This window comes from Salmo salar, chromosome 09, assembly GCF_965601325.2.
Source record: "Salmo salar chromosome 09, fSalSal1, whole genome shotgun sequence".
NCBI lineage: Eukaryota > Metazoa > Chordata > Actinopteri > Salmoniformes > Salmonidae > Salmo > Salmo salar.
In genome coordinates, this window is record NC_138299.1 from 30,379,363 (window position 1) to 30,394,679 (window position 15,317).

The 15,317-nt window shown below is 42.8% G+C and overlaps 1 protein-coding gene across 1 annotated transcript in view; it reads right to left on the reverse strand.

The window, feature by feature from the left end:
* The window catches only part of LOC106611167 (cysteine-rich motor neuron 1 protein), a 181,405-nt gene that overhangs the window by 37,001 nt on the left and 129,087 nt on the right, over positions 1-15,317 (reverse strand). Inside the window, exon 7 of the mRNA XM_014211086.3 lies at positions 3,823-4,020. Coding sequence (XP_014066561.1) covers positions 3,823-4,020 — 198 coding nt within the window. The remainder of the gene's footprint in view (positions 1-3,822; positions 4,021-15,317) is intronic.

The following is a 15,317-nucleotide window of genomic DNA, read 5'->3' on the forward strand; positions in this document are numbered from 1 at the left end:
CCAGTTGAGGTGGGATTCCGCTATAAGTTATGCAGCAGTAAGTATCGCAGAGGCTTCCAGAAGGCTTCATTCTAATATGACAGCCGTCATTTGCTTAATTACACATATTGCAATACCCACCCTGACATAAAGGGAGTGTCACATTGAGGAAACCACCTCTCCTAACAAATAATAATTATGAAATAGAAATGCATAAAAAACTGGCCTGACTGTGGTGGAGCTAAATTAAGCTGCCGGGAGCACAAATCCATGTTCCCTGGGGCCGCTGGGACAAGGGCAGGGGTGTGTGTGTGTGTGTGTGTGTGTGTGTGTGTGTGTGTGTGTGTGTGTGTGTGTGTGTGTGTGTGTGTGTGTGTCTACTGGCTGGGAGGGACAAGGTCAGGGGTGACAGTGGCAAGACCTGGCTTGTGTTTACCTGGTGTTCCCAGAGGCCCAGACGCAGTACACACCGAGGCCCAGACCCAGTACACACAGAGGCCCAGACCCAGTACACACAGAGGCCCAGACCCAGTACACACAGAGGTACAGACCCAGTACACACAGAGGCCCAGACCCACAGCTCACACTGACTGACCCAGCCTCAGGTTTAAAGCTGATGGGCTCTAACAGGCAACGACTGCATGTCACAAACCCCCACACTGCAAGTTGGTGACTACATTGGTGTAAATCAAACAACCATTGTAATAGTGTTTGAGTAATATTTGATATGGTAAATAGATTAGGCAATCTCATTCATTGTTTCTCAGATGATTCTAGATGGCAGTGAAATAAGGTTGAGGTCCTAACCAGTGAGAAGTGGGGCATCTCTATTAAGGGTTGCCTGCTACATATCACCAATGTCAGGAGCTTTTGTTGAGGAGGCAGAGTAAGGTCATCAGAGGGATAACGATGTGAGGGCATGCATTAAACTCTGCTGCTCCCTGTCATCATAGCATATCTCTCATAGAGTATCTCTCACGTCCCCCACCAAGACACAATGGTCAATATCCCCAATAGCACAGATGGTGAAACCCATCTTACAGTATAATACAAAAACTCATCCCATCCATGAGTGGAATACAAATATGAATAGGTGTTTGGGAGAAATCACATTTTGCAATTATATATATTTTTTCATCTCCCTTAAAACATTGTTTAATTAGAAGTCAATCAAAGCCAAACCTATCCTAGTGACAAAAACCATGATGCCCCATAGGGATTCCATTCACCAAACTATTATCAGTAAATGTAATGGCTGTAAATGTGTGTGAGCACGAGCATATCAAAGAAGGGAATAATATCTACACCCACCTATCTATCTCAGCTTTGATCTGAAAAACCCTGGAAACATATTGCTCGAATGAGGAGGACAGAACACACAAAAACATCATTATCAACAACACAAATAGTATACCTACTGTGAAAGAGTAGTATTGAGTGAACCATTTTGAGCTTATTTCACCTATTTTACATAATACAGAAATAAAATACGGTCAATAAATGCATAAATACACATGATCTGTTATTATTCATATTACCGTTCAAAGTGCATGGCCAGGCATGTGACGATTGGGTTAGCGTGGGAGGACTGGGGACAACATGGTGACCCTACCTGCCTCTCCCTATCTAGGTGTGAGGCTCGGTCAGTCAAAAAAAACACATTTCTTCAGAGGCAGACAGGCACATAAAAGATTAATGGAAGGTGGTGGGGGTGAGCATGCTCACCATGGGGTAGAGGCAACCGGGCCTGCAGGCATTAACACATGGCATGGATCACTTCCCTCCTCCCCCTTCCCCTCCCTCCACCCCAAGTCCACATTATTGCAGACACAAGAGTGGAAATGACCCCAGGCCAGTGAAACTAGCTACCTAAGTGGAGATCTTTGCATCCTGATTACAAAACAAAACTCACCACAAATCCACTGGGTTGAGCTTGCAATGTATTACGTTGCTAATTTTAAATTCCTTGTTATTCATTGATTATGTTTTAAAATGCTTTGATAGTCTAATATTGGACTGTTTAATTAGAGCGAGAAGTGGAGTAAGAACTGATGAGGGGAAATATTAATGTCTCATTACTGATATGAGATTCATTTACTAAGTCCCCTGTTGGTCCCTGTCAGATCATCCATCCACTGACTGACTGCATGATAGAGTCCAACTCATCTAAATACAAATACTATTTATTACAGCAGATATATCCTTCAGGTTACTGTGCGGTAAGTCAAGCATTCAAGGCCACAGTATTAAGATTATGCTAATAGGGGTCTTACAGTTCATTGTTTAACAGCTAACAATGCTAAGCTGTAACAATCGAATCAAATCAAAGTGTATTGGTCACGTACACGTATTTTCAGATGTTATTGCAGATGCAGGGAAATGCTTGCGTTTCTAGCTCCAACAGTGCAGTAATACCTAACAATACAAAAACAATGTATCCATATCTTGCATCACTGATTTTGGCATTTGCTGACTCTTGAAGATTTGTTTCATCATGACTTCCCCCTACGAAGTTTTGACTGATTATGATTAAAGACATTTTTATACACCTATGTAAGTTTGGTAAAAGGCCATTTGACACAGTGCTTAGTTCATAGATAGTGTTCCTGGTATCCATAAGATAAGGGGTTATACTGTAATACAAACATGGTACATGGCTATAAAGGTAAAAGAGACTATAATCAACCAAGATCTTCACCTACAGTACCATCGATCCAATATATCCTTGTGTGTGGGTGTGTGTGATATAGAAACCGGCAGCATACTTCACTGCGCTAGCCCCTTGAACCTTAGATGTAATCTCATCAGTGATAGGAAGCCAAAGAGAGCCTTAGAAAGATAACACAACAACATCCCCAGATAGCTTAGCAAAAATCCATAATTCAGACTTGCCTAATAAAAGATTATGATTCTGTAAACCCCTAAGCTCACTGCTTCCACTAACCAGACAAACGAGCAACAAGCAGCAACCTAAGTCCCCAGTGTGGTCTTCCCAAACCAATATGAGAATAAAGGAGGTAATGTGTTATTCTGATACACATGCATGATGAAACTAAAGCAGTGCATAATGTTGGGGGAAAAGAACACCAGGGAAGATTTGTGTGTCACCGTTTGTATGCAGATTGCTGCTGTATGACACCAGCGCTCGAGGAGCCGAGGCACACACCTGCTAACTGAAATTATGCGATTCTGCTCAGCTTCAAATAGATTTCCCTGGATTTCCCTAGATTTCCCTGGTCGGGCTGATTTGGAGCCCCTCACAGACTACTGTTCTACTGCTACTATCTGATTACTTGGATGTTTGGAATTTTACCATGGAGTAAACAAAGACGTTAACATTAGAATCCTCACAGACACTGACTCTGTCTGTCCACTGAGTCACACTGCACTGCCAAGTAGATAAAACATACAGACACATAGACAGACACAAAGACAAACAAACATAAAATGTACAGTACACAACGGCAGAGAGAGACGTGGAGAGAGATGTGGATGTGGACAGAAAAAGCGAGAGACAGAGAAGCAGACAAACTGAAACTTAAGCTGAGAGAAAGAGGCAAAAAATGTAGACAGAGAGAAAGTAAAAGAGAGAAAGAGATAGAAACAGGCACAGCTAGCATGAAAGATAGAATTAGACAACAACTGAGTAGAGACATACTAGGAGATGCAACCAGACAGAGGCAATGAGACAGACACAAACAGAGACAGAAAGGTTGAGGTGAGAGGGCATGTCAGGTGGCGGTGTGTGTTGCTCCCCTTACCCTCCCCCACACACACACACACCCACACACACACACACACACACACACACACACACACACACACACACACACACACACTTACCTTCACACACTGGACAGCACTCTCCGGGTATGGTCACTGGGTTGAGGCAGCTGTGCCCACAAGCAGCGGCCACACACCGGGAGTCACCACTCACACACTGGCAGAACGTACAGTCGTCCTCACGCCAGTGGTCTCCGTGTGCTAGGATCTCCCCATTCACGTAGCAACCTGCGAAGTTCAGCACTGGGTAGATGGGGTCTGGAAAAGAGATAGTTGGAGAAAATATTGATTGAGATTAAAGACCTCAAAACAACAGAACAGGAGCCCGTAACTTCAATCCAAGATGGAATAGCAGTCGGACGTGTGTTTTTGTCTTGTCCCGTCCTGTCCCTTGTTTATATCGTTTTCGTCGTATATATTTTGTATATATTTTAATCTCACTTTCCATCTACGGACTGAATATACTCTTCTGCAACCCGCCTCACCCAATGTGGTACGGATCTGCTATTTTTATACTTTAGAACCGGAACCCCCATCAGAAGCTAGCCAGCTAACTAGCTACTAGCTAGTAGTCAGTTAGCCACTGCTAGCGGTCCTCACCGTTAACTCAGACATCAGCCAGCCTCAACCCGGTCAATTCCTGCCAGTCTGCACAGTGCAATATCAACCCAGAGCATACCTGACTACTTTTTCTCTACCACATCTCCAGATTCCTACCGCAAGCTCTGAACCTTTACACCGGATCATCACAGCTAGCTAGCTGCTATCCGATGCTACTCCTGGCTAACGTCTCTGTCCCGAAGCAAGCACCAGTTAGCCTGGAGCTAGCCTGGAGCTAGGCCCATCTCCCGGCTAGCCAAAGAGGTCCACCAGCCAATTTTTGGGCTACAATACCTCTTTTGCCAATTGGCCTGGACCCTTTACTGCCGACATGGAGCCCCGCCGATGCATCACGACTGGTCTGCCGACGTAACTGTCCGAGGTGGTTTTAACAGGCTTTTCCGTTGCGAAGTCACCGGATGCCCATCTGCTAGCTCCGGCCCGCTAGCTGTCTGAATCGCCGTGTCTCCAGCTTGCCTAGCGTAGCAGCAACTACGGAATTGGCTCCATGACTCATCTAGTGCTACTCTTTGGACCCTATGATCACTCGGCTACACATGCCTCTCCCTAATGTCAATATGCCTTGTCTATTGCTGTTTTGGTTAGTGATTATTGTCTTATTTCACTGTAGAGCCCCTAGCCCTGTCCAATATGCCTTAGATAGCCCTTTTGTTCCACCCCCCACACATTCGGTGATCTCACCTGGCTTAACTGGTGCCTCTTGAGACAAAACCTCTCTCATCGTCACTCAATGCCTAGGTTTACCGCCACTGTACTCACATCCTACCATACCCTTGTCTGTACATTATGCCTTGAATCTATTCTTCCGCGGCCCCAGAAATCTGATCCTTTTACTCTCTGTTCCGAACGCACTAGACGACCAGTTCTTATAGCCTTTAGCTGTACCCGTCTCCTACTCCTCCTCTGTTCCTCTGGTGATGTAGAGGTTAACCCAGGCCCTGCAGCCCCCAGCACCACTCCCATTCCCCAGGCACTCTCATTTGTTGACTTCTGTAACCCTAAAAGCCTTGGTTTCATGCATGTTATTATTAGAAGCCTCCTCGCTAAGGTTGTTTTATTCACTGATTTAGCACACTCCGCCAGCCCTGATGTCCTAGCCATGTCAGAATCCTGGCTTAGGAAGGCCACCAAAAATCCTGAAATTTCCATCCCTAACTATAACATCTTCCAACTCGATAGAACTGCCAAAGGGGGCGGAGTTGCAATCTACTGCAGAGATATCCTGCAGAGTTCTGTCATACTATCCATGTCTGTGCCCAAACAATTCGAGCTTCTACTTTTAAAAACCCACCTTTACAGAAACAAGTCTCTCACCATTGCCGCTTGTTATAGACCCCCTTCAGCCCCCAGCTGTGCCCTGGACACCATATGTGAATTGATTGCCCCCCATCTATCTTCAGAGTTCGTACTGTTAGGTGACCTAAACTGGGATATGCTTAACACCCCGGCCGTCCTACAATCTAAGCTAGATGCCCTCAATCTCACACAAATTATCAAGGAACCTACCAGGTACAACCCTAAATCCGTAACCATGGGTACCTTCTTAGATATCATCCTGACCAACTTGCCCACTAAATACACCTCGGTCTCAGTGATCACTGCCTCATTGCCTGCGTGCGTGACGGGTCTGCGGTCAAACGACCACCCCTCATCACTGTCAGACGCTCCCTAAAACACTTGAGCGATCAAGGCCTTTCAAATCGACCTGGCCCGGGTATGCTGGAAGGATATTGACCTCATCCCGTCAGTAGAGGATGCCTGGTTGCTCTTTAAAAGTGCTTTCTTCGCCACCTTAAATAAGCATGCCCCATTCAAAAAATGTAGAACTAGAAACAGATATAGCCCTTGGTTCACCCCAGACTTGACTGCCCTTGACCAGTACAAAAACATCCTGTGGCGTTCTGCATTAGCTTCGAATAGCCCCCGCGATATGCAACTTTTCAGGGAAGTCAGGAACCAATATACTCAGTCAGTTAGAAAGCTAAGGCAAGCTTTTTGAAACAGAAATTTGCATCCTGTAGCACTAATTCCAAAAAGTTTTGGGACACTGTAAAGTCCATGGAGAATAAGAGCACCTCCTCCCAGCTGCCCACTGCACTTAGGCTAGGAAACAGTGTCACCACCAATAAATCTACGATAATCGATAATTTCAATAAGCATTTTTCTACGGCTGGCCATGCTTTCCACCTGGCTACCCCTACCCCGGCAAACAGCTCAGCACCGCCTGCAGCAACCTGCCCGCCCGATTAGCATCACTACTCTGGACGCTTCTGACTTAGAATTAGTGGACAACTACAAATACCTAGGTGTATGGTTAGACTGTAAACTCTCCTTCCAGACTCACATTAACCTCTTGACGGTCGCCTAGGATAGGGGGCGCTACAGCGATTTTTGAAAAAAAAAATTGTGCCCATTTTAAACGGCCTCCTACTCAAACTCAGAAGCTAGGATATGCATATAATTAATACTTGTGGATAGAAAACACCCTAAAGTTTCTAAAACTGTTTGAATGGTGTCTGTGAGTATAACAGAACTCATATGGCAGTCAAAACCCCGAGACCGATCGTAACAGGATGTGGAATTCTGAATTGCGGACTCAACTTCATCACTTTGCCTATAAATCACACCGTGAGCAATGGTTCATTGAGCACTTCCTATTGCTTCCACTAGATGTCCCCAGTCTTTACAAAGTGGTTTGAGTCTCCTACTGTGAAAACTGACAGAATGAGAGGCTGTGGAAAGTGGTCACATGAGGAGGGCCATCACCATTATGACGCCGGCGCCCCTGGCTACCCTCCCCTTTCGAAACGTTTAGAAAGACAATGCAATCGTCCCCCTTGAATCTTATTGGAGCTCTGGTTGAAAAAGGCCCTAAAGATTTATGCTATACAACGTTTGACATGTTTGAACGAACTTAACCTCTATGGGCTAGGCGGGACGAATACGTCCCACCTACGTAACAGCCACTTGAAGCCTGTGGCGCGATTTTCAAAACCTTAAAAATCCTATTACTTCAATTTCTCAAACATATGACTATTTTACAGCTATTTAAAGACAAGACTCTCGTTAATCTAACCACACTGTCCGATTTCAAAAAGGCTTTACAACGAAAGCAAAACATTAGATTATGTCAGCAGAGTACCAAGCCAGAAATAATCAGACACCCATTTTTCAAGCTAGCATATAATGTCACAAAAACCCAGAAGACAGCTAAATGCAGTACTAACCTTTGATGATCTTCATCAGATGACAACCCTAGGACATTATGTTATACAATGCATGCATGTTTTGTTCAATCAAGTTCATATTTATATCAAAAACCAGCTTTTTACATTAGCATGTGACGTTCAGAACTAGCATACCCCCCGCAAACTTCCGGAGGAATTCGCTAACATTTTACTAAATTACTCACGATAAACGTTCACAAAAAGCATAACAATTATTTTAAGAATTATAGATACAGACCTCCTCTATGCACTCGATATGTCCGATTTTAAAATAGCTTTTTGGTGAAAGCACATTTTGCAATATTCTAAGTACATAGCCCAGGCATCACGGGCTAGCTATTTAGACACCCGGCAAGTTTAGCACTCACCATAATCATATTTACTATTATAAAAGTTTGATTACCTTTTGTTGTCTTCGTCAGAATGCACTCCCAGGATTGCTACTTGGCGCAATTCGTGACAAAAAAAATCTAAATATTCCATTACCGTACTTCGAAGCATGTCAACCGCTGTTTAAAATCAATTTTTATGCCATTTTTCTCGTAAAAAAGCGATAATATTCCGACCGGGAATGTCCATTTAGCTAAACTGAGGAAAGTAAACAAAGCTTTCGGTCGACGCGGGCACGAGCCTGAGTCTCACAGTACTGTAACCAGCCACTACCCAAACGCGCTACTTTTTTTCAGCCAGAGCCTGCAAAGCCACGATTCCGCTTTTTGCCGCCTTCTGAGACCCTATGGCAGCCGTAGGAAGTGTCACGGGACAGCTAAGATCCTCACTCTTCAATAAACCGAGACAAGAAGAACGACACCTTGTCAGACAGGCCACTTCCTGCCTGAAACCTTGTCAGGTTTTTGCCTGCCAAATGAGTTCTGTTATACTCACAGACACCATTCAAACAGTTTTAGAAACTTTAGGGTGTTTTCTATCCATATGTAATAAGTATATGCATATTCTAGTTACTGGGTAGGAGTGGTAACCAGATTAAATCGGGTACGTTTTTTATCCAGCCGTGCCAATACTGCCCCCTAGCCCTAACAGGTAAAAAAAAAAGAAAGCATTTTATTGAAAGAGGAGTCCCGTGGCCGACGGAGCTTTTGGTGCAGCCTTCAGAACGCGCTAACAAGAACAAGCTATTGGGACGTAAAGGATTAAATTTTTCGAACGAAAATACATTTGTTGTGGACCTGGGATTCCTGGAAGTGCTTTCTGATGAAGATAATCAAAGCTAAGGGATTATTGACAATAGTATACAAGAGTAGATTTGATATGCGATTGTTCCAAGATGGCGCTGACCTGTAACGGTAGCCTATTTTTCTGAGTATCGCATCCCCTTTTATCGCAAAGTGTGATTACCCAGTAAAGTTATTTTTAAATCTGGCACTGCAGGTGCTTTCAAGAGATGCTAATCTATAAATCTTAGAATGACAATATTACATTTAAAAAATGTTTTCGAATAGTAATTTAGTAAATTGTAGCGCTGTTTCACCGGACGCATTTGAGGGAAAATAGTTAGTCAACGTTACGCGCCGATGTAAAATGCTGTTTTTATATATAAATATGAACTTTATCGAACAAAAGAATGCATGTATTGTGTAACATGATGTCCTAGGAGTGTCATCTGATGAAGATTGTCAAAGGTTAGTGCTGCATTTAGCTGTTTTTTGGTTATTTGTGATGCATGTGGTTGGTCGGAAAATGGCTATGTGGCTACTTTTACGATATACTCCTCTAACATAATCTAATGTTTTGCTTTTGCTGTAAAGCCTTTTTGAAATCGGACAACGTGGTTCGATTCAGGAGAGGTGTATCTATAAAACGATATAACATAGTCCTATATTTGAAAAATATATATATTACATTTTGTTATGCTAATGGCGATAGGATTTTTCGCTGGATGTTGGAGCCCGACCAGGGGTTAAGCATCTCCAATCCAAAATCAAATCTAGAATCGGTTTCCTATTTTACAACAAAGCCTCCTTCACTCATGCTGCTAAACATACCCTCGTAAAACTGACTATCCTACCAATCCTTGACTTTGGCAATGTCATTTACAAAATAGCCTCCAACACTGTACTCAGCAAACTGGATGTATCACAGTGCCATCAGTTTTGTCACCAAAGCCCCATATACTACCCACCACTGCGACCTGTATACCCTTGTTGGCTGGCCCTCACTACATGTTCGTCGCCAAACCCACTGGCTCCAGGTCATCTATCAGTCTTTGCTAGGTAAAACCCCGCCTTATCTCAGCTCACTGGTCACCATAGCAGCACCCACCCGTAGCACACGCTCCAGCAGGTATATTTCACTGGTCATCCCCAAAGCCAACACCTCCTTTCTTCACCTTTCCTTCCAGTTCTCTGCTGCCAATGACTGGAACGAATTGCAAAAATCACTGAAGCTGGAGTCTTATATCTCCCTCTCTAACTTTAAGCATCAGCTGTCAGAGCAGCTTACCGATTACTGTACCTGTACACAGTTAATCTATAAATAGCACACCCATCTACCTCATCCCCGTATTTTTATTTATCCTCTTGCTCTTTTGCACCCCAGTATCTCTACTTGCACATCATCATCTACACATCTATCACTCCAGTGTTAATGCGAAATTGTAATTATTTTGCCTCTATGGCCTATTTATTGCCTTACCCCCTACTCTTCTACGTTTTCACACACTGTACATAGATTGTTCTATTGTGTTATTGACTGTACGTTTGTTTATCCCATGTGTAACTCTGTGTTGTTGTTTTTGTTGCACTGCTTTGCTTTATCTTGGCCAGGTCGCAGTTGTAAATGAGAACTTGTTCTCAACTGGCCTACCTGGTTAAATAAAGGTGAATTAAAATAAATAAATAAAAGAGTTGAAAGGTCCATTATGCAGAGATTTGGAGTTCCCTCTTCCTCGGGTTGGTGCCCATATAATACCAGGTCAACTCTCACCCTACTTACTCCACAGACTCTCACTAGACTGTATTATACTGTAATATATGTCATGATTCTGACCGGATATTTTCCTCTGTCAAACGGTTTGAGGAAGAAGTGAAGCAAGGAAACGTAATAAAAAAACGTGTTTTTTTGTAATCTTGGTTAATCCAGAAGTAAAATATTGCGAAATTTTGTCAGATTCTCGATTAAGGTCTGGGGGCATATGTGTAAAAAAATGTATTGTCCACAAAGTCTACACCCTCGCAAATGGAAAATTCTCAGCCAAGACCGCGCCCCCAGTTTAAGACACTTCACCCAACCTTGATACGTCCAAATAACCAGTGACGAAAACCTAAACACCGGAACTACTGCTGCTCATTACCTCATTCCTTCCTGACAGATTCTATGGTACCACTTATGTTTAGATAAACTGAGTGTACAAACATTAGGAACACCTTCCTAATATCCTGTTTAGGATAGGGGGCAGTATTGACACGGATGGATAAAAAACATACCCGATTTAATCTGGTTACCACTCCTACCCAGTAACTAGAATATGCATATACTTATTACATATGGATAGAAAACACCCTAGAATTTTCTAAAACTGTTTGAATGGTGTCTGTGAGTATAACAGAACTCAAATGGCACGTCAAAACCTGAGAGATTCCTTTACAGGAAGTGGCCTGTCTGACCATTTCTTGAACTTGTTTTCCATCTCTATCATTTACTAAGGATCTCTGCTCTAACGTGACACTTCCCACGTCGTCCATAGGCGCTCAGAGCCCGGGAAAAAACAGAATGTCGTCATTCCAGCCCCAGACTGAAACACATTATCGCCTTTCCCAAGTGGCCGATCAAGGGACACTGGCTTATGCGCGTGACCCCGACCGCCCCCGCCTTTGGGATTTTTTCCTCTGTTTGCCAAAAAGGAGATTCCCTGTCGGAATATTATCGCTTTTCTACGAGAAAAATGTCGTAAAAATTGATTTTAAACAGCGGTTGACATGCTTCGAAGTACGGTAATGGAATACTTAGAATTTTCTTGTCACGAATTGCGCCATGCGCGCGACACTTCTTTACTATTTCGGATAGTGTCTGGAACGCACGAACAAAACGCCGCTATTCGGATATAACGATGGATTATTTTGGACCAAACCAACATTTGTTATTGAAGTAGCAGTCCTGGGTGTGTATTCTGACGAAGACAACAAAAGGTAATCAAACTTTTATAATAGTAAATATGATTATGGTGAGTGCTAAACTTGCCGGGTGTCTAAATAGCGAGCCCGTGATGCCTGGGCTATGTACTTAGAATATTGCAAAATGTGCTTTCACCAAAAAGCTATTTTAAAATCGGACATATCGAGTGCATAGAGGAGGTCTGTATCTATAATTCTTAAAATAATTGTTATGCTTTCTGTGAACGTTTATCGTGAGTAATTTAGTAAAATGTTAGCGAATTCCCCGGAAGTTTGCGGGGGGTATGCTAGTTCTGAACGTCACATGCTAATGTAAAAAGCTGGTTTTTGATATAAATATGAACTTGATTGAACAAAACATGCATGTATTGTATAACATAATGTCCTAGGGTTGTCATCTGATGAAGATCATCAAAGGTGAGTGCTGCATTTAGCTGTCTTCTGGGTTTTGGTGACATTATATGCTGGCTTGAAAAATGGGTGTCTGATTATTTCTGGCTTGGTACTCTGCTGACATAATCTAATGTTTTGCTTTCGTTGTAAAGCCTTTTTGAAATCGGACAGTGTGGTTAGATTAACGAGAGTCTTGTCTTTAAATGGCTGTAAAATAGTCATATGTTTGAGAAATTGAAGTAATAGGATTTTTAAGGTTTTGAAAATCGCGCCACAGGATAGCAGTGGCTGTTACGTAGGTGGGACGAATTCGTCCCGCCTAGCCTAGAGAGGATATTGACTTGCACCCTCAGAAAAGCCTCAATTCATTCGGGGAATGGATTCTACAAGGTGTCCAAAGCGTTCCACAGGGATGCTGGCCCATGCTGATGCCGATGCATCCTTCCAACAGTTCTTTGAGTGGTTGACCATTCTTGATACAGACGTGAAACTGTTGAGTGTGAAAAACCCAGTAGAGCTGCAGTTCTTGACTCACTCAAACCGGTGTGCCTGGCACCTACTGCCATACCCCGTTCAAAGGAACGTAAATATTTAGTTTTGCCCATTCACCATTTGAATTGCACACATACACAATCCATGTCTCAATTGTCTCAAGGCTTAAAAATCCTTCTTTAACCTCTCTTGGGTAGGGGGCAGTATTTTGACGTCCTGATGAAGAAGGTGCCCAGAGTAAACTGCCTGCTACTCAGTCCCAGAAGCTAAGATATGCATATCATTAGTAGATTTGGATAGAAAACACTCTGAAGTTTCTAAAACTGTTTTGATGATGTCTGTGAGTATAACAGAACTCATATGGCAGGCAAAAACCTGAGAAGAAATCCAACCAGGAAGTGTGGAAATCTGAGGGTTGTAGTTTTTCTTTGTGATTCCCTATCCAATATAGAGTGTCTGTGGGGTAATTTTGCACTTCCTAAGGCTTCCACTAGATGTCAACAGTCTTTAGAACGTTGTTCCATGCTTCTACTGTGAATGGGGAGAGAATAAGAGCATATGGAGTCAGATGACTGAGAAAATGACATGAGCTCAGTGGCGCGTGCTCACGTGAGAGTTAGCTGTGTTCCTTTTCTTTTTTGAAGACAAAGGAATCGTCCGGTTGGAATATTATGGAACATTTATGATAAAAACATCCTAAAGATTGATTCTATACATCGTTTGACATGTTTCTACGAACTGTAATATAACTTTTTTGACTTTTCGTCTGAACTCACTGCGCGAGCACAGTGGATTTGGATTACTCGACTGAACGCGCGAACAAAATGGAGGTATTTGGACATAAAGGACATAAAGGACGGACTTTATCGAAACAAATTAACATTTATTGTAGAACTGGGATCCCTGGGAGTGCATTCCGATGAAGATCATCAATGGTAAGTGAATATTTATAATGCTATTTCTGAGTTTTGTTGACTCCACAAAATGGCGGGTTTGGTTTTGTGACTGAACGCCATACTCAGATTATTGCAAAGTGTGCTTTCGCTGTAAAGCTTTTTTGAAATCTGACACAGCGGTTGCATTAAGGAGAAGTGTATCTATAATTCTTTGAATAACAGTTGAATATTTTATCAACGTTTATGATGACTATTTCTGTAAATTGATGTGCTCATTCACCGGACGTTTTTGGGAGGCAAAACATTTCTGAACATTACACGCCAATGTAAAATGGGGTTTTATCGAGCAAAACATACATGTATTGTGTAACATGAAGTCCTATGAGTGCCATCTGATGAAGATCATCAAAGGTTAGTGATTCATTTTAGCTGTATTTCTGTTTTTTGTGACGCCTCTCCTTGCTTGGAAAATGGCCGTGTGGTTTTTCTTGTCTTGGCGCTGTCCTAACATAATCCAATGTTATGCTTTCGCCGTAAAGCCTTTTTGAAATCGGACAATGTGGTTGGATTAACGAGAAGTGTATCTTTAAAATGGGATATAATAGTTGTATGTTTGAGAAATTTGAATTATGAGATTTTTGTTGTTTTGAATTTGGCGCCCTGCTATTTCACTGGCTGTTGAATAGTGTGTCCCGCGCTAGCATCCCACATACCCCAGAGGTTAACCTGTCTCCTTCCCTTCATCTACGCTGATTTAAGTGAATTTAACAAGTGACATCATTAAAGGATCATAGCTTTCACCTGGATTTACCTTGTCAGTCTATGTCATGGAAAGAGTAGGTGTTCCTAATGTTTTTTACACTCAGCGTATACACTATACAAAGCATGTGGACACCCCTTCAAATTAGCGGATTCGGCTATTTCAGCCACACCCGTTGCGGACAGGTGTATAAAATCGAGCACACAACCATGAAATCTCCACAGACAAACATTGACAGTAGAATGGCTTTACTGAAGAGCTTAGTGACTTTCAAAGTGACACTGTCATAGGATGCCAGCTTTTCAACAAGTCATTTTGTAAAATTTCTGCCCTGCTAGAGCTGCCCCTGTCAAAAGTGCTGTTATGGTGACGTGGGAACGTCTTGGAGCAACAACTGTAAAGTTTGGTGGAGGAGGAATAATGGTCTGTGGCTGTTTTTCATGGTTTGGGCTAGGCCACTTAGTTCCAGTTAAGGGAAATCTTAACTGTTTGGGGAAAGCCCTTTCCTGTTTCAGCATGAAATGCCCCCATGCACAAAGCGAGGTCCATACAGAAATGTTTTGTCAAGATTGGTGTGGAAGAACTTTACTGGCCTGCACAGAGCCCTGACCTCAACTCCATTGAACACCTTTGGGATGAATTGGAACGCTGACTGTGGGCCAGGCTTATTCGCCCAACATCAGTGCCGACCTTACTAATGCTCTTGTTCTCTGAATGGAAGCAATTCCCGCAGCAATGTTCCAACATCTATTGGAAAGCCTTCCCATAAGAGTGGAGGCTGATATAGCAGCAAAAGGGGGACCAACTCCATATTAATGCCCATGATTTTGGAATGAGATGTTCCACGAGCAGGTGTCCACATACACTACATGACCAAAAGTATCTGTCCACGAGAGATTAGGTTTGCTATAAAGCTAAGGGATGGGGCTGAAGAAATGTAACCACGGTCAAGGGAGAGCAGAGCTATGGATGCAAGGACTGAATGTTCATGAGGTCAATATTACATTAATAAAAATGTTTGCTGTTATAAATTACA